At 39.7% G+C, this 20,087-nt stretch overlaps 1 protein-coding gene across 6 annotated transcripts in view; it reads left to right on the top strand.

Annotated features, from left to right (window-relative positions):
- Positions 1–20,087, top strand: part of SNTG1 (syntrophin gamma 1) — a 476,492-nt gene that overhangs the window by 295,770 nt on the left and 160,635 nt on the right. For 5 of the 6 annotated variants that reach the window (XM_067712365.1, XM_067712364.1, XM_067712362.1 and 2 more), the window contains 4 exons: positions 1,501–1,557; positions 14,360–14,417; positions 15,232–15,275; positions 15,369–15,410. In XM_067712365.1, coding sequence (XP_067568466.1) covers positions 1,501–1,557; positions 14,360–14,417; positions 15,232–15,275; positions 15,369–15,410 — 201 coding nt within the window. The remainder of the gene's footprint in view (positions 1–1,500; positions 1,558–14,359; positions 14,418–15,231; positions 15,276–15,368; positions 15,411–20,087) is intronic. The other variant, XM_067712363.1, reaches the window with a different exon arrangement.

The following is a 20,087-nucleotide window of genomic DNA, read 5'->3' as shown; positions in this document are numbered from 1 at the left end:
TGCTCAGGAGAGTTTGCTCACCAAATTGCCCTTGCGGCTAATGATTGCTATGGAAGATGTTCTGGAAACTTGAGGTGATACCGTTTGCTATTAAAAATGCATTTGCTTTGACAGATTGAAATCTTTATTTTGAGACAGTTGATGTGGGTTTTCTGAGCTAACTGTACCCTTGGTTTTGATACTATTTTAAGGAATCAAGTATTTATTCCTTACAGAAAAGAATTAAGAAAGTAGCTGTGCCGTCTAAGAACTTTAGTTTAGTTTGATAGGCAGTGGGAAAGCAGCTCGCCTGTCTGTTTGATAAGACTGAAGATGACCATGTAATCAACTTATCCCGCTGAGTCTCGCAGTCTTTGAGCTCCTCTGTGATATAGCTGTTGGAATAGGATGTGGATAAATATTAATTAGATATCTAAATGTGCCGAGTAACTCTTCTTTCTTCAGAAAGAATTCTATATAAAGATATATAAGAAATAATTTTATTAAATGTAGTTTTCCGTTGTACTTAAAATTTGTTTAGAATGTATTTTTTAAACTACCACAGATGGAATACCTCAGGTGACTATTAAGTAGGGGAGTAGATAATGTAGCCAAATAAACTGAGCCTTTGTGGAGACACAAGGACCAGAAAACAAATATCTATTCCAGGTACCAGGGAAGAAGGGTGGGGTCTAAACCTTTCTAGGTAGGGGAAGGTTCAAGAAGATGGGAAGGTTATAAATAAATGGAGAAGGTTCTAAATAAAAGCTCTCAGCCCTTCAGGATGCCAGGAGATATGCATTATGTAGAGATGATCACCACAAAAAAGTAATATTGATTTTTTTTTATTGGAAACTAAAGGATTTGTCCAAATGTGGCTCTTTGCGATTTTTAAATTTCATATGCCAGTGGTTGAATGATTGGTCCCATTGTGGAAGGCAAAAGAGAACTGCTTTTGAAAACTGATAATTTTATTATAGGTATCAGTTAACTGTAAAATGCATTCTTCTTTCAAACAAGCAATCATTGTGAACCTGGTTTATTTAGAGTTCCAACCCCAGACGTACACATGGACCATTTATGTGCTGAAACATGGCAGTCTTCCAGCCCAGCGCTCAAGTCTCCACAAACCACATGACCGGTAGTAATGGAGATATGACCTTGGTTGGCAAAGATAATATTTACCATGTGATGCTGAATTATTTTTCAACAACAAGAACACATAATGTGAGAATGAGAAGAGGTTTTAAAGTTCAGATTCCAAACTATGTCCAAAAAATCATTGAAAGAAGTTAACTTGAGAATTTAGCAGTTTAATAAACTGCAGTCCCTTTTATCTTGACAAATAGTTAGCCTTCGATTTAAAAATTCCAAAATACTCCATTTATTGCAAAGTTTGGGGCCTTTATGCTGTCACAAAATGTCCTTTTTTTGAAGAGCAAGCACAAAACCGAGAGGAGGAAAATGGTGTGTAGGTACAGTAGCGGGCAACACTAACCACTTTTAAAATCTGTCTTTCAGGAAAGAACGGTGACCATTAGAAGACAAACTGTAGGAGGATTTGGATTAAGCATAAAGGTAGCCCGTCTCTCCTGTCTATCCTTACAAAGTCTGTGCCGTAACGCCCGCGTTTCTGTGAACTTTAACTTTCTGCAGATCGATAAGTAGACGAGAATGGCTATAGCAAACTCCTCAATATTTGGACTGAGAGGAAATTAACCAGGCTGTCAAAGTCTTGGCCACCTTTTGATTAAGAGATTTTAGAAAAGTATTTGGGAAATTTACCTTACCTGGAATTGAATATAACCCATTACTTTTCTTTATCTGGTTTCATCTAAAATATCAAATATGGCCTTGCGGTGTGCATATCTTTTAACCAGCCAGAGCGGGAAATACTGGTCTGTCAGTGAAAGGAGCCGAACATGTTTTAGGTTCATATAAGGTCTGATAGTAAGTTAAGTATTAGTTCTGTTCTAGTCATCTTTTTCTTTTGTGCAGTTTTCTTTTTTTATTTAAGAAATCAGTAAAATCTCATGTTCCAATGCCAAGTATATAGGATAGATTTAAAGTTTTAGCACCTCAATTCTTCTAAAAACAGACCATATCTGTTCTTTTCTAGTTATTATTACATTTCAAAGGGCTTTTCTTTCTGTATATCACTGACTGTTAAAGATGTACCACACCTGCAATGTATCATCAATGAAAGAAAATATAAATTTTAAAAAAGGACAGAAAGTTATATAAATATTGAAAAATTAACTCAATGATTTTAAATGCCCTTTAGAAACTTGTATCTCTGCAGAGATGAATGAAATTTAACTTTATCTTGGTTGTTGGGTTAGGCATTTTGCCTGTGTAGGGGGAAAATCATACATCTCAGGTGTACATTTCATGAAATTTTAACACAGCTTGAGGTACATACACTTGGAAAGTGGAACTCTAAATTTGGTGACTGTCATCTCTAGTTGACATTACGAAAATGATTCAGAAAACTGACCAGTGTTGACTGGCAGGGTCTTCGTCAAGTGATGAGAGTATTTACTATATAAAATGTTAGTTTTAAGGTTTATTTTTTCTTTCACTCTGTCATCAACTAAGGCCAAGGAGATATGTAGGACAAATTACAGGATGTGGAAATGATGTTGTGGGAATAAACCAAGAAACAAGTTTTCTTGTTTTTTTCCATATTTAGTGAGATTGCCATGAAGGATTTAAAGGTACCACTGAAGATAGTAAATGTCCATGAAGAGAGAACAGGAGCTGAGTGTGAATAAAATCCATTCACGAGAGCTGCTTTCATTTGACATAAGCACTGACTCTCTTTCTGGGAGTGGAGCCGTATGAATTTCGTGCAGGATGGAAATGTTCTTTTCTTTCTGTTCTATTTCCATTTAGAGTGAAACTCAATAATACGATGTTACTTATTTTTACTGAAATGCCACATTTTAACCTAGACAGTTTTTAAACGTTAAGAATTTTGCCAAATAAATCATTTTTGTTTAATATTTACATTATTTCAACCCAAACAAAACTCTTATACATGTAATAAATAGAGTTATTTTTTAAATCAAATAAGTATATATTTTCCATTCAAAATACTGGCCACAGAAGTAATATTTGAATTGTGATGGGGGCCATATATTAAGAGGTTTGACAAAAAAGAAATTATTTTATAATTCTTATGACACACAAACCAACCAGAAATAAAAACATCAGTATTTTTATTTAGAATATTATCCATTCAGCCTGAAGACTTTCCTTTTAGGGTTTTCCATTTTAGGTTTCTCACTACTTACCTCTGACCTTTGCTTTTCTATTTTTAAACTATCTTTCATTCCGTTAACATATTTCAACATGTGATTATTTGTTTATCATTCATTTATTTATTTTAAATAGCAATATTTTATACCAATCCTTTTTCCCTTTACCCTGTCATATGTAAATTGGATGAACTGTGTTTATCCATTTGCACTATTTTCTTTAGATCTGAGAATTACAATATACATAAGCAACAGTTTAAGAAAGTATTCTAGCCTAAATGCAAAATTCATATTTTGATGCTGACCATTTATTTATCTATCGATTTAGCAAATCTAGTGACTGGCCCTGGGGTGCAGTGAGGTGGGATCTAGAGGCATGGCATGCACACATGTCCACCTGGTCCCGCCTGTGTCTCTGAGTCACAGTGCATCCCCAGCCCCATCCATGACCAGCCCTGTCCAGGACCCAGCCCCATCCATGACCTCAGAAAAGAGCAGAGAGGAACTCCGGCCCTCGCTGCTGACCTGACACTCGGCCGTGAGTGGCTTCTGGGGTTTGAGCAGCGTGCTCACTCCTTTCTCAGTCTTCCAGGAATCCTTCCCTTTTACACCATTTTTAGTCTCGTGCTGCTTTTTAGAGCCATTCCCGTATCTGCTGTAACTTTGGATCTTTTCTGACAATTGTTTGGGATGCTTCGTGGCTGTTACCATTACTCAGTCTTCCTTGATTCAAACATCCCTCAGAAATCACAAACTTGGGTGTTTTTCCCCTTGTATTAGTTTTTGTTTTTGTTTGCATGTCATTAAAGCACCAAGCTCTTCTAATTACATTTTTAGATTTCAAAAAAAAACATTCTCCAAAAGCTGGACAAAAGAATCACTAAACTTTCCACTTATGATCAACTATTTTTCTGTGTCCTCAGACTGAAGCTGCTCCTAGAAGCGCTCAGGCTCCTGCATCCACCTGGTTTATATCCTCCTGCATCCACCTGCAGGAATGCCCTCTTCACCTTGATCTGCGCGTGGCCTCTGGCTCTGCTCTACGTGCATCAGTATTCCTGTTGCATTTTCTGGTCCGCTTGTCTGAGCCATCCAGATACTTACCATTTCTAAATATAAATTAATGGTCTCCACACTACACCCCAAGTAATCACCAAAGTTTCTCATCAAGGGGTCTAATAGTCTTGCATTTTTGCCCCATTCTTCTTGTAAGAATTACCATATAATCACCTTAAAGTAAGCTGCCATCTTGACTCCGTGAGACTTTAATTTTTCTTCTGTGTCTCTTAAAATGCAATACCATCCATTCGCATATTATTAAATCATACCTCCGGTCCTTGTCATTAAAAGAATTACCTTTTAGAGAAAGAGTGTTTTGAATATTATTACTAGAAAAATGTTTTGTGGAGTATTTTTCAAAAGACTCAGCTTTTCTTCCCTAAACGATAAGTTATCCACGTCCATCAGGGAAATGTTTGTGATCAAAGGTGATTTCCATCTGGAATCTTTAACTTTGCAGCAATCAAAGTGAAAGTATAAGTACTATTTCCATTAAAATCTTATCATTTATAAACAATAGTTGCTAATATTTATTAACTGCTCTTGAAGTGCCAGATTCTGAGCTAAATACTTTCTATTGTTTCCTCTGGTCTTTAGTGTCCAGAAAGTGGGTAACTGTTGCTGGACCTCTACAGACAGTGGTTAAGTATTAAGAGGTTAAGTAATTTACCTGTTTGTTGTAAGCGGCAGAGCTGGGCCGCAACCCCCATCAAAGCTGATGACAGAGTCCTTATTCCCAATAAATACGCTCTATAGCTGTAAAGCCTGCACTAAGTTATCTCTACGCTCTCTATTTGGAAACACAAATAATGTTTCCTCTCTAAGTTATTCACATTCTGGTTTATTTGAAACTGAAATAAATGGATTGAAATGTCCAGCATCAAGCAAACAATTTCTTAATATCAAGGGTTGGGTATTAATTATATCATATTTACCAAACAAACATATACATCTTCATAGCAGTTGTCATAAATGTCTGTATTTTCATTTATTAGTGATTTCAGGGCAAAAGTCTTTAAATATCAAGTGTTGCTACAAGCACAGGCACATTTGCATTCATTTCCTCATTCTGCCCTGTTCTCATTATTTGAGTCTGATGCTTCTGTTTCCCCCAAAGGTGTGCACAGGGTACATACCTTTGCACCACAGAAATAGGAGGGTAATAAGCAGGTAATAAAGCTTAGCTAGAAGAGTGTGCATTAGTTCCAAGAATCAGGCAAAACCACTGATGAATTATCATTTGAAGGATGAGTTTTTAACTTAAACAGCTTCTTGAGATGTAATTCACATACCATACAATCTGCCCACTTAGAGTGTACAGTTCAATGATTTTTATTATATTCACGGATGTGTGCACCCATCACTACAGTCAGTTTTAGAACATTTTCATCCACTGAGGAGAAAACCCATACCGTCAGCATCCGCCTTCTATACCCCATCCCCGGCTCAGGTCTGAGCAGCCAGCCGTCTACTTTCCGCCTCTATAGAATTCCCTACTTTGGGTTTCCATTTGAAGGCGATCATGACTTACGTGGGAAAGCCAGTAATCTCGCCAGAGCTAGACTGAGTGATTTTGGCAGATAAGCGTGGCATTCAAATGTACAAGGATATTTGTCCATGTTCTTTCGGATGATATTCCTTTAGGTGCCTCTCCCACACCTGTTGACTGGGCTCTAAACCTTAATTACTGTCTGTTATTATCTGTTCGTAAGTATTTTCCATTCTCTAAATGGATATGTAATGTTGGGGTCTGTGTATCCTTTTCTTTCCAAAGCCCAGAATATGATTGATTGATTGTAATGAAAATATTGAATTGAAAGGATTTATTTGGCAAGATTCCCAGCATTATAAAAACATTCTGGGTTTGATTTAGTGGAATTTCAGAGTTGTACTGGCAAAATCATTGGATAGAGTCATGCACAAAATGCTTTAGATGGGACTTTATATCCTTGTTCCTAGCTAGCTATAAAATTAATTATGCTTTGTAGAAAGGCTATCTCAAAACTGAGTGGTGTGTGTTTTAATATTTTCTGGGATGCACTCTAGAATGTCACCTCACTTTTTCTAATCTCATTTTACCCTGGATCAACAGAGCTCAAGTAATTCATTTATTCTCTAAACCGTGGCCTCAAGCCATACACCCTGGTGGGCCTCAGGATAGGTCAAGGAGAAGATAGTAAAGGAAACCTGCCCTGACGTCAGGCCCTTTACATGCTAGAGGGAAAGCAGACATTGACCAGAGTGTCATGTAGAGAAACGTAAGCCCCAGCCATGATCCAGTGCTATAGAAGTAGTCACTGCAGGTAAGGAGAAGCTGAGGAAGGAGCCCTTAGGCTGAACTCCTGGATGTGGCCAGAGTGTATACGAGGTTAAAAGTAAAGGTAAACCGCTCTCCAGGCAGAGGGGACCGTGTATGTAGATGTCCTTGTCAGAATGACGAGGGTCCAGGATAAAGCTTCAGGGGATGCTGAGGGCACATAACAGGATGCTAAGGGACTTGGCTTTTATTCTGCGTGTAACATGAAGCCTGTCACCTATCTTGAACAGGATGAGTCACATTATTTGATTTCTGTCTGGAAAACTTGGAATATCCCCAATTAGGTTCAGAGCTAAATCTAATTTACTTTAATAGAGCTGGACTGCTCTCACATTTTATTCAATAAATGAAGGCACTGTGGTTTTATGTTCCAATTTTATCCCCTGAGTTTTGTCTTAAAATTAGCTCTCTTAATCAATTAATGAAGTGATCTCCTTAAACTAGCTTAAAAATTCTCTCAGAGCTCCAAATGTCTGATTGAAGAAATAAAGTTAAAAAAAAATACCTTTGGATTCAAACCATTCAAATTTCAGGAGAAATTTTACATATAAAAGGAAAATGTTGATAAAATAGGGGCTAGTTGTATCTTATTATTAAAAGGTATTTGTAAGTCTCAGGTGTTGAGGGAAGAATGGGATTGCTGAGTTGACTCTCAGAAAATCGATATCTCTAGACCAACCCTGAGGAGAGGTTTCCCACCATCCCACCATGGTAACCTGCATTAAAAATCTGAGCACTGAGAAAATCTTTAAATTCAGTAGTGCAAGGACAGAAAACTGTGAGAAGCAAAATCAGTTAAAGGAAAATGCTCTGGTAACAACCACCAACCTGGAGTGACATAAACAGCGTTCTTCTCTGCCCCCAAATATCTGAACCATAATATCTGGATGAGTTTGTTTTCTCTTTCTATCATGTAAAACTTCATCAGTGCTTGATTTATATTAGCTAACCAGCATCTTATTCTAAGAAATGGAGATGTATTCTTAATTTTTTTCCCAGTTTCCAAGGATCTCTAGAAACTATCTGCAACCTTGCACGTTTGATTTCATTGTTCACCGTCTTAGTTTCTCCTTAAGATCATGAGCCTTTTAATGCGCTGTTGGATTCTGTTTGCTAGTATTTTGTTGAGGATTTTTGCATCTACGTTCCTCAGTGATATTGGCCTGTAGTTTTCTTTCTTTGTGACATCTTTGTCTGGTTTTGGTATCAGGGTGTTGGTGGCCTCATAGAATGAGTTTGGGAGTGTTCCTCCCTCTGCTATATTTTAGAAGAGTTTGAGAAGGATAGGTGTTAGCTCTTCTCTAAATGTTCGATAGAATTTGCCTGTGAAGCCATCTGGTCCTGGGCTTTTGTTTGTTGGAAGATTTTTAATCATAGTCTCAATTTCAGTGCTTGTGATTGGTCAGTTTAAATTTTCTATTTCTTCCTGGTTCAGTCTCGGAAGGTTGTGCTCTTGTAAGAATTCGTCCATTTCTTCCAAGTTGTCCATTTTATTGGCATATAGTTGCTTGTAGTAATCTCTCATGATCCTTTGTATTTCTGCAGTGTCAGTTGTTACTTCTCCCTTTTCATTTCTATTCTATTGATTTGAGTCTTCTCCCTTTTTTTCTTGATGAGTCTGGCTAATGGTTTATCAATTTTGTTTATCTTCTCAAAGAACCAGCTTTTAGTTTTATTGATCTTTGCTATCGTTTCCTTCATTTCTTTCTCATTTATTTCTGCTCTGATCTTTATGATTCCTTTCCTTCTGCTAACTTTGGGGGGTTTTTTGTTATTCTTTCTCTAATTGCTTTAGGTGTAAGGTTAGGTTGTTTATCTGAGATGTTTCTTGTTTCTTGAGGTAGGATTGTGTTGCTATAAACTTCCATCTTAGAACTGCTTTTGCTGCATCCCATAGGTTTTGGGTCATCGTGTTTTCATTGTCATTTGTTTCTAGGTATTTTTTGATATCGTCTTTGATTTCATCAGTGATCTCTTGGTTATTTAGTAGTGTATTGTTTAGCCTCCATGTGTTGTTTGTATTTTTTACTGTAATTGATATCTGGTCTCATAGTGTTGTGGTCTGAAAATATACTTGATATGATTTCAGTTGTCTTAAATTTACCAAGGCTTGATTTGTGACCTGAGATATGATCTGTCCTGGAGAATGTTCCAGGAGCACTTGAGAAGAAAGTGTATTCTGTTTTTTTTGGATAGGATGTCCTATAAATATCAATTAAGTCCATCTTGTTTAATGTATCATTTAAATCTTGTGTTTCCTTATTAATTTTCATTTTGGATGATCTGTCCATTGGTGAAAGTGGGGTGTTAAAGTCCCCTACTATGACTGTGTTACTGTCGACTTCCCCTTTTATGGCTGTTAGCATTTGCCTTATGTATTGAGATGTTCCTATGTTGGGTGCATAAATATTTACAATTGTTATATCTTCTTCTTGAATTGATCCCTTGATCATTATGTAGTGTCCTTCTTTGTCTCTTGTAATAGTCTTTATTTTAAAGTCTATTTTGTCTGATATGAGAATTCCTACTCCAGCTTTCTTTTGATTTCCATTTGCATGGAATATCTTTTTCCATCCCCTCACTTTCACTCTGTATGTGTCCCTAGGTCTGAGGTGGGTCTCTTGTAGACAGCATATATATGGTTCTTGTTTTTGTATCCATTCAGCCAATCTATGTCTTTTGATGGGAGCATTTAATCAATTTACATTTAAGGTAACTATCGATATGTATGTTCCTATTACCATCTTCTTCATTGTTATGGGTTTGTTATTGTAGGTCTTTTCTTTCTCTTGTGTTTCCTGCTAGAGAAGTTCCTATAGCATTTGTTGTAAAGCTGGTTTGGTGGTGCTGAATTCTCTTAGCTTTTGCTTATCTGTAAAGGTTTTAATTTCTCCATCTAATCTGAATGAGATCCTTGCTGGGTAGAGTAATCTTGGTTGTAGGTATTTTCCCTTTCATCACTTTAAATATGTCTTGCCACTCCCTTCTGGCTTGCAGAGTTTCTGCTGAAAGATCAGCTGTTAACCTTATGTGGATTCCCTTGTATGTTATTTGTTGTTTTTCCCTTGCTGCTTTTAATATTTTTTGTTTGTATTTAATTTTTGATAGTTTGATTAATATGTGTCTTGGTGTGTTTCTCCTTGGATTTATCCTGGATGGGATTCTCTGTGCTTCCTGGACTTGACTATTTCCTTTCCCATATTAGGGAAGTTTTCAACTATAATCTCTTCAAATATTTTCTCAGTCCCTTTCTTTTTCTCTTCTTCTTCTGGGAACGCTATAATTCAAATGTTGGTGGGTTTAATGTTGTCCCAGGGGTCTCTTAAGACTGTCCTCAATTCTTTTCATTCTTTTTTCTTTATTCTTCTCTACGGTAGTTATTCCCACTATTTTATCTTCCAGGTCACTTATCCGTTTTTCTGCCTCAGTTATTCTGCTATTGATTCCTTCTAGAGAATTTTTAATTTCATTTATTGTGTTGTTCATCATTGTTTGTTTGCTTTTTTGTTCTGCTAGGTCCTTGTTAAATGTTTTTTGTATTTTCTCCATTCTGTTTCCAAGGTTTTGGATTATGTTCACTATCATTACTCTGAATTCTTTTTCAGGTAGACTGCCTATTTCCTCTTCATTTGTTTGGTCTGGTGGGTGTTTACCTTGCTCTTTCATCTGCTGTATGTTTCTCTGTCTTTTTATTTTGCTGAATTTACTGAGTTTGGGGTTTCCTTTTCACAGGCTGCAGGTCTGTAGTTCCCTTTGTTTTTGGTGTCTGCCTCCAGTGGCTAAGGTTGGTTCAGTGGGTTGTGTAGGCTCCTGGTGGAGGGGATTCATGCCTGTGTTCTGGTGGATGAGGCTGGATCTTGTCTTTCTGGTGGGCAGGACCACATCTGGTGGTGTGTTTTGGGGTGTCTGTGACCTTATTATGATTTTAAGCAGCCTCTCTGCTAATGGGACGGGTTGTGTTCCTGTCTTGTCGGTTGTTTGGCACAGGGTGTCAGCACTGTAGCTTGCTGGTTGTTGAATGGAACTGGGTCTTAGCATTGGGATGGAGATCTCTAGGAGAGCTTTCGCCATTTTTATTTTGTGGAGCTGGGAGGTCTCTGGTGGACCAATGTCCTGAACTCGACTCTCCCATCTCAGAGGCACAGGCCTGAGACCCGGCCGTAGCACCAAGACCCTGTCAGCCACGTGGCTCAGAAGAAAAGGGAGGAAAAAAAGAAAGAAAGAGAGAAAGAGAGAGAGAGAGAGAGAGAGAGGAAGGAAGAGAGAGAGAAAGGAAAAAATAAAATAAAAAGAAATAAAGTTATTAAAATAATTTTAATTATTAAAAATTAAAAAGTAATAAAAGAAAGAAAGAAGAGAACAACCAAACCAAAAAACAAATCCACCAATGATAACAAGCGCTAAAAACTATATTAAAAAAAACCAGACAGAACCCTAGGACAAAGGTAAAAGCAAAGCTATACAGACAAAATCACAGAAAGAAGCATACACACAGACACACTCACAAAAAGTGAAAACTGAAAAAATAAAAAAATATATATATATATAAAAGGAAGAGAGCAGCCAAATCAATAAAGAAATCTACCAATGATAAGAAGCTCTAAATACTAAACTAAGATAAACATAAAACCAGAAACATATTAGATGCAGAAAGCAAACCCCAAGTCTACAGTTGCTCCCAAAGTCCACCTCCTCAGTTTGGGATGATTCGCTGTCTGTTCAGGTATTCCACAGATGCAGGTACATCAGGTTGACTGTCGAGATTTAATCTGCTGCCCCTGAGGCTTCTGGGAGAGATTTCCCTTTCTCTTCTTTGTTCGCACAGCTCCCGGGGTTCAGCTTTGGATTTGGACCCGCCTCTGCGTGTAGGTCCCCGGAGGGCATCTGTTCTTCGCTCAGACAGGACGGGGTTAAAATAGCCGCTGATTCGGGGGCTCTGGCCGGGGGGAGGGAGGGGCACGGAGTGCGGGGTGAGCCTGCGGCGGCAGAGGCCGGCGTGACGTTGCCCCAGCCTGAGGCGTGCCGTGCATTCTCCTGTGGAAGTTGTCCCTGGGTCCCGGGACCCTGGCAGTGGCGGGCTGCACAGGCTCCCCGGAAGCGGGTGTGGAGCTTCTTGGTGGCGGCAGCAGCAGCCTTAGCATCTCATGCCCGTCTCTGGGGTCCGCGCTTTTAGCCGCGGCTCGTGCCCGTCTCTGGAGCTCATTTAGGCGGTGCTCTGAATCCCCTCTCCCTGCGCACCCCAAAACAATGGTCTCTTGCCTCTTCGGCAGGTCCAGGCTTTTCCCCGGACTCCCTCCCGGCTAGCCGTGGTGCACTAACCCCCTGCAGGCTGTGTCCACACCGCCAACCCCAGTCCTCTCCCTGGGATCCGACCGAAGCCTGAGCCTCAGCTCCCAGCCCCGCCCGCCCCGGCGGGTGAGCAGACAGGCCTCTCGGGCTGGTGAGTGCTGGTCGGCACCGATCCTCTGTGCGGGCATCTCTCTGCTTTGCCCTCCGCGCCCCTGTTGCTGCGCTCTCCTCTGCGGCTCCGAAGGTTCCCCCCTCCGCCGCCCGCAGTCTCCACCAGTGAAGGGGCTTCTAGTGTGTGGAAACCTTTCCTCCTTCACGGCACCCTCCCAGAGGTGCAGGTCCCGTCCCTATTCTTTTGTCTCTGTTTTTTCTTTTTTCTTTTGCCCTCCCCAGGTATGTGGGGAGTTTCTTGCCTTTTGGGAAGTCTGAGGTCTTCTGCCAGCATTCAGTAGGTGATCTGTAGGAGTTGTTCCACATGTAGATGTATTTCTGGTGTATCTGTGGGGAGGAAGGTGATCTCCACGTCTTGCTCCTCTGTGGTCTTGAAGGTCTCCCTCTGCAAAGTACTTTAAAGAATGAACAATTTTACAGGACTTCCCTGGTGGTCCAGTGGTTAAGATTTGCCTTCCAGTGCAGGGGGTGTGGGTTCAATCCCTAGTCAGGGAGCTAAGATCCCACATGCCTCGGGGCCCAAAGCACAAAACACAAAACAGAAGCGGTATTGTAACAAATTCAATAAAGACTTTAAAAATGGTCCACATCAAAAAAATCTGTAAAAAATTGTTTAAAAAAAAAAGAATGAACAATTTTAGGTCTGGAAAAGTTTTAGACTTCATTTATTCATTCACTCATTCACTCAACAAACATTTCAAAGCTTAAAAAAGAATGATTATTCCAGGCACTGACATTACATCAATGCAGGAAACAAATAACCAAAATAAATAAATAAATGTGTTGTGCTTGTGGAACTTGCTTTGTGGTTAGGCGAAAGAAAACAAATAATGTATGTAGGAAAGGTGTGAGATTGTAGTAGGTAAGAAGCTAATAAGTATAAGGGGGAAAGATAAAACAGAATGCAGGGGTTGGGAACTTGGGACCCTGACTGGTAAACATGAAGGGCTTGGATTCTGCTCCGGGTTTACTGTGCTAAGGAAGCACTCCTTCTGTACTGCACCCTGAGTCCCAGTCCTGTGCTTTGATCAGATGAGAGGTTGTCTTGGACAGGATCAGGGCTTGTTATGGACACAAACACAAATGCAAGAGCAGAATCAGAAGCCAAGGAAGCTTATGCCAGAGACCTTCTGCACAAACTTAGTGAGGGTGGGTGGGTGAATGTCAGGTTGGTGGGAAATGGTGAGAACAGGAGATTCAGGGGTGGGTTTGAATTTCACCCTGGGTAAGACAGTTTTCAGTATTTTATTTATCACGTCTCTTCTTAATGTCCCAGAAGTAGAAAGGACTACTTGCCAAGAAAAGCTTGAAAGCCACTGCTGTTCTCTACAACTACTGCCTATCTTATTTTTAAATATATTGACAACTCAGTGCTAAAAATGGACATTCATGGGAAAAAAGGTCTTGTCTAAAACAATTTTTGTCCTTGAAGGAAAAAAGGCTTAGGAGGTTTACTTATTCTGAAGCTACAGAAACCCCATGGAAATTTAGATTATCTTTTCAACTACCCATGTTAAAAGTGCTGTACTTGTTTTCTACATGAAGTCTTATTCTTTGATGCACTTACTTGAGTTTTCAACTATTGCTTTCAACCTTCTCAAATCTGTTATATAAAAACCATAAGTTTATGCAGTTACTTCAGGGAGTTATTTTATTTCCGTCCACATAAGTTTAGCTTACTTATTTTTCTTTGTTTTTTTCTATCTTATTTGGTCAATTAGACAAAGCACTGTTGCCATATTCTTGTCAGTTTACTGTATTCTGTTAATTGTTTAGTATGCACTTTCACACAAAGAGGAATATAATGACCCTTCCCCATCAGGCATATACACAGTCTGTTTTTTGGTACCAGTTTGTGTATGTAGTTTCTCCAGCCATGCAGCATCCAAAGGGGCCCTTGCTTGGTCCCCAGCATAGAACAACTCAGCCAGATAATGGAAATACATCATTATCTACTGTTTGGAGCCCTAAGTATGAATTTCTACAATGGGCAGCACTGCTACACATTGGAGGAAATGCCTTCTTAAGGGATCACCAATCTTAATTTTAAAAATTGACATTTTCAAAGTCAACTGCTATTAATTATTGCATGTCACAGAGAAATTCTAAACAGATAAGTTTCTTGGGAGGACAATCTATTTGGTAGAAAAATTCCAGGGGTCTATTTTAATTCTATTTGGTGTCTATTCACATGCTGTTCATAACTTGTATAGTTTCCTAACTAAAGGCTGTGTATTTAATTTTTTGAGATTAAAAAGCACGATATATGATTTTCTCTTTTCAGGGGGGAGCGGAACATAACATTCCAGTTGTCATTTCAAAAATCTCCAAGGAGCAAAGAGGTAAAGTGTTAAGAGGGCTGTCCTGTGAGTCCCTGTCACTGAGGAAAAAAATATTTACAATCATAAATTCGTATATGGGACTGACCAGCCAGGGTCCCATGACCAGGCAACAGGTGACGGTTCTGACTGCCGAGTCCAAGTCCTTTACCCGCCCGGCGGGCAGGGAGGGAAGACAGTAGAGCAGGTGGCTGTGTGTGAGCCAGAGACTGCATGACTGCACAGTGTCTCATTAACAAGGAAGCGTAGAAACGCTCTGATGCTTGCAAGTCTCATCAGTTACAGGCAACTCCAGTTATATATATATTTTTTCAGTTTTCATATGCAATTTAACTCAGCCCTTCATATGAAATTTCATCCAGGAAAAACTCTGAGGATGTAAACCAACTGTTACAGTGACCGAAATCACTGAGACAGCCTAGTGTTTAAAAAGAAACGGGGAGCTGGTTCCATTGCTGACGGAGTGAATGTCTAGCTCTAAACGTTTTCATAGATGCCTTAATGCTCTCATAAGAACGTGAGAACATTTAGTCCTCCATCCAGAAGTGTGGCCAATTTCTGGCAACTAAGATCTGAAATGATAGAATGAAATGGAACTATCACAGCATGTGTTCCAATTCAGCTCATGTTTCAATCATAGGAGTTGAATCGTGATTGTTTTTGCATTTCTATTACCTGTGGATCTTTTAAGATGCTACCCATATAAAACATTTCATTTTTTCCCTTTTATCAGTTTTGACTTTATTTAATTAAACACTCTTTCATCTGTGTGAAGGAAGTAGACGATGCCTAATCAATTGTCCTTCTCCATTCACAGCCGAGCTCTCGGGACTGCTCTTCATTGGGGACGCAATTCTGCAGGTATACACCTTACCATTATTTTCCATGTGCAACCAAAACATAAGGTCAATTCACAATATACCACGTGAAGCCGTGTCTCTCTTTCCATTGCAGATAAACGGGATTAATGTGAGGAAATGCAGACATGAAGAAGTGGTGAGTTTTCTTTACTTTTTCCTAATATCATAATTTTCCCCATGTGCAAATGAGGATTTAGGGCATTGCTAAAAACTTTTCATTCTATTCATTAGGAAATATGACGCTGGTCCAGTGTGCTGTCAGACTTTTGGATAATCTCTTACTTGGTATTTGGGTTTTTTTTTTGTATATTAGAAACAGATCAGTGAGTATCACTAAGAAAAAAATGTAATTCAAAGAAATACAGCTGTTTGCTATGTTTTCCAGTTTTTCAGTTAATTCCTACTAGTCCGTGCCCACTAAGTGCATCTCTAGGTGAAATATATCTCTAAATCTTTGCAAATGTTTAGAAGCTTATAAACAAAAAAATTTATGTTTGTAAAATTTCATCTAGTAGCTGGGGCAATGGGAAGAGCATGTAAAGACTGTGTGTGTGTGTGTGTGTGTGTGTGTGTGTGTGTGTGTGTGTGTGTGTGTGTGAGAGAGAGAGACAGAGAGACAGAGACAACATTTAGAGACACTTCATCTCAAGGTTCACAGGTTCAGCTCACTAGACAGCTACACAGAAAGATCAGCAGTGTTTACTGTGGTATTTTCTAGGATGTTGGTAATGTGCAGATATGAAGCCCGGCTTCAGATCCTTTAATTCACTCAGCTTATGTGACCCAGGAATTTGTATGTTAACAACGGGCCCAGCAGTTTCACTGTCAGCGGCCTCTAATCTACACCTTGGGAGAAGCTGGAAGGTTGAGCAGCTTCTGTGGAGCTGAGGGAGGACATAAAAAATGATGCAGAAAAGTGATGCAGGCCGGTGTCAGGCGTTTGGGAAATGTTTTTCACAGCTAATTCAATAACATTCATAGAACCTTCACTGAATCCCCATATCAGCTCACAAGGGAAAGGAGAGAGGAGAAAAGACGCCTAAAGGTTTGTACTCAGGGGTCAAACAAAGTGAAAATACCGTAAACCTTCGGCTTCTCGCGGCTCCAGTTCACTTGGTTTGTGAAGACGTTGCCCTGCTACAATTTGGAGAAAACTCTTCTGATATATTTACATATTTCAGGCCTCAAAGAGGCAACTCCGAGCATCTGAAAAGCCCCAGCTCCACAAGCAGAGCTGTTGGAGAGCGTTCTCTGTGAGACAGGCAAGGTGCGTCCATATTCATCGCTCGGTTTTTCTCTCAAAAATCCTACTTGATTTTTGAAAAATCACCCCGTGGTGAACCTCGCATAAAATATACGTACTTCAGACCTCAGGCTTATGTCAAATAGGTACAGGGAAAAGCAATATTTGAGAACAGAGTTTTAGACAAACGAGAAGCAGCACATCACAGACTACTCGGTTCTGAATATACACAGATTTCAAATACAGCCGTGTAAGCAAAGATACTTTAACTTTAGTCTTTTTTCAAAAGTACAACGTGATTTTAAATTCATTGTCCAGGGAGCAAAAACAAGTGCATTCTCTTCCAAAACCGCACACTGTTCCATGGAGTCCTGTTTGCAGTTTGCCCTTCAGAGGCAAGCAGCAGGCTTACACTTACTGTGATGAGACTTTGATTAAACAGATCCACGCGGCATGAAAGATGAGAATGCGCTAATCACGCCACTTCCCAATGGTGTTCCTTCTGTTTCAAAGAGGGATTTAAGATTGTATCACAAATTGCACGTGGCCCTTCACAACAAACTTTTACTCTTTTGAGAGGTTTAGGAAGTGTAGGTAGTGATATTCTTATTTGCTTCCAATCTTTCACTTTGCAGCAGTGATTAGGTGCTTTTGTCTTCACTGCTAATTATCTAAGCAAACAGACTGACTTACACCTCAGTGGGACTGAGATATTAATTAAATGTTTAAGAAGGGACTTACATGGGCAGAAAAGGTCACCGCAAGCTCAGAGGTGTGGATGGTTTTAAGTACCATGCTGATGGGCCGCATTCCTCATTCCAGGTCAGGGCCCCCAGAGGCCCAAATTTAGAAAGCAGCCTCGGAAGGTATGACGATAGGCTGTGCCTGTGACTTTCTCTTATTCGCCTACACTATTCACTGCCACGGTTAGAAGTCTGCATCATTCGCAGATGCCGTCAAGGGTGTGTAGCCGTAGCTTCCGTGCTGGAGGTAGCCACAGGCTTGATCTGTGTGGCCGGGGATCCCTGCTCCCCGCTTGGGCACTCAGTGGACTGTTGTTAACGGATTCTTTAGCTAAATAACTAGAATTAGGTCATCACAGCACCTGCATCTGTATGTTTCTCATGTCTGGGTGTGCGATCATCAATTCTGGGCTCCACCCACACCACCCCGGGCATTCTTCTTGCTAGAAGATTGCTAAGGAAGAAAAGCTACCAGTTTCCTGACCAAGAAAGATTAGAGCAGGTGCCAGCTTTGAGATCGAAAAAGAGTTTCATCTGTTTTTTGTTTTTATGGTCTTATTGATAGAAAACATTAGATAATTAGAACTGCAACCAACCATCACCCTGATTCTGAATTTGTGACTTTGAACCAAACTCTAAAATTGTGTAATTTTTACAGGAGCAGAATGAATAGCTTTAACTTACATAAGTTAAGTTACATACTTTAACTTATGTAAGTTAAAATGATATATTCATGCAATGAAAACAAATTTTGATAAAAGGAATAAAAAATGTAGTTTAATAACATTTTAGTTGTTATGCTATATGCTTAACTTAATTCAAAATTTCCATTGGAATTTTCTTTTTTAGCTTAGATGAATCAGAAAATAAAATTACAAGAGTCACATTATCTCATCTGAAAATGAGGCATTGTTTTATATATTGGAACCATTTCAGAGATTTTATGAGTCATCAAGGAACATACTTAGATGCGATTTGGGAACATAAAGCATTTGAGATCTTGGCAAAATGCTTCAACTGTCATTGAGTAACATATCATGTTTCACCTAACTGCTAACAATTCTCAATTGGTTTTCAGTTTGGAAATAGGTTTTGGGGTCTAATGGATTAAGATTTTCCTCCAGAATTCTGACTGCAGTGGACTCTTTTTCTTTGAATTAACTACCACAGAGGAAAGCCATACATGAAATCACTTGACTTTTAATATTTCCCACCGGTTTGGGAAGGGTGTTAAATATTGTTTATTGTATCTCTGATTTTAAAAAGTAATAAAATATCTAGAACTTGCCTAATTTACATCCTTAGGTTCTCATTAACACCCTTAGGAGTTCCTTCTCTGCTGGACCCACAGGTCTGTCCCCTAATTAGGCTATGCGTAGAGACAGCACAGGTGACAAGTTCCTTAACTGCATGCTCTTTACTCCTGGCTACTGATTCCCATCACATCCCTATTTGTTGTCTTACACACACTAAAGACCCGCTTCGCAGCGCCCTCGATAATGAGACAAAGCCAGGCCAGATAAACCCTTCCTTAGTGGAGCACGAGCCAGTTCCCACCCAGAGGAATCGGCAGGGAGGACACACAGCAGAAAGCCCAAGTGGACCCTGTTACAGAGAAGAGCAAGTGACCGGCGGGTAGAGACAGGCGTGTGGACATCACCACACCCCAGCAAAGACGCTTCCCAGTCACTCTCCTGCCCCGCAGATCAGAGTGAGGGCGGGAAGTGTGTGTCATCCAGGTTCTGCACTTCTCACAGAGCTGACGTTTTACTTTCAGAATGATCAGACAGAAAGACAAGGAGAAGAAAGTGTGTGAGGATGGAAACGTGAACACCTAAGTTAGAATTTGTGTTATAGGTATTTTCCAGCTGTCTGATGGTCATAAAGGGCCTGCATTTCTCTGACTCTCATTTTTTATGTGAAAGATGAAGCGTTTGAACTCGATCACTCTTGATGTGTTTGGCAGCCCACTCATGAGAAAGTGCCTGGAAACGTGTGTTTTTTCTCTTTTTCAATTTTAATAGACTTTATCTTTTAGAAGCCTTTTAGGTTTACAAAATAATTGTGCAGAAAGTTTTCTCCCCATCTTGTCTCACACAGAGTATCCCCTCTTACTAAGATCACAGGCTGCTGTCGACATTTCTTACAGTTGGTGAACCCCTACTGATGCATCACTTGTTTTTTTAACATCTTTATTGGAGTATAATTGCTTTCCAGTGGTGTCTTAGTTTCTGCTGTGTAACAAAGTGAACCAGCTATACATATACATATATCCCCGTATCCCTTCCCTCTTGCGTCTCCCTTCCACCCTCTCTATCCCACCCCTCTAGGCGGACACAAAGCACCGAGCTGATCTCCCTGTGCTATGCGGCTGCTTCCCACTAGCTATCGATTTTACGTTTGGTACTGTATATGAGTCCATGCCATTCTCTCACTTCGTCCCAGCTTATCCTTCCCCCTCCCCATGTCTTTAGGTCCATTCTCTACATCTATGTCTTTATTCCCGTCTTGTCCCTAGCTTCTTCAGAACCATTTTTTTTTTTTTAGATTCCATATATGTGTTAGCCTACGGTATTTGTTTTTCTCTTTCTGACTTACTTCTCTCTGTATGACAGACTCTAGGTCCAGCCACCTCACTACAAATAACTCAATTTCGTTTCTTTTTATGGCTGAGTAATATTCCATTGTATATATGTGCCACATCTTCTTTATCCATTCATCTGTTGATGGACACTTAGGTTGCTTCCATGTCCTGACTATTGTAAATAGAGCTGCAGTGAACATTGTGGTACCTGACTCTTTTTGAATTATGGTTTTCTCAGGGTAT

This window comes from Pseudorca crassidens, chromosome 17 (assembly GCF_039906515.1).
Source record: "Pseudorca crassidens isolate mPseCra1 chromosome 17, mPseCra1.hap1, whole genome shotgun sequence".
Lineage (NCBI taxonomy): Eukaryota > Metazoa > Chordata > Mammalia > Artiodactyla > Delphinidae > Pseudorca > Pseudorca crassidens.
The sequence above is the reverse complement of the archived record's forward strand: the minus strand, read 5'-3'. Positions and strand labels throughout refer to the sequence as shown.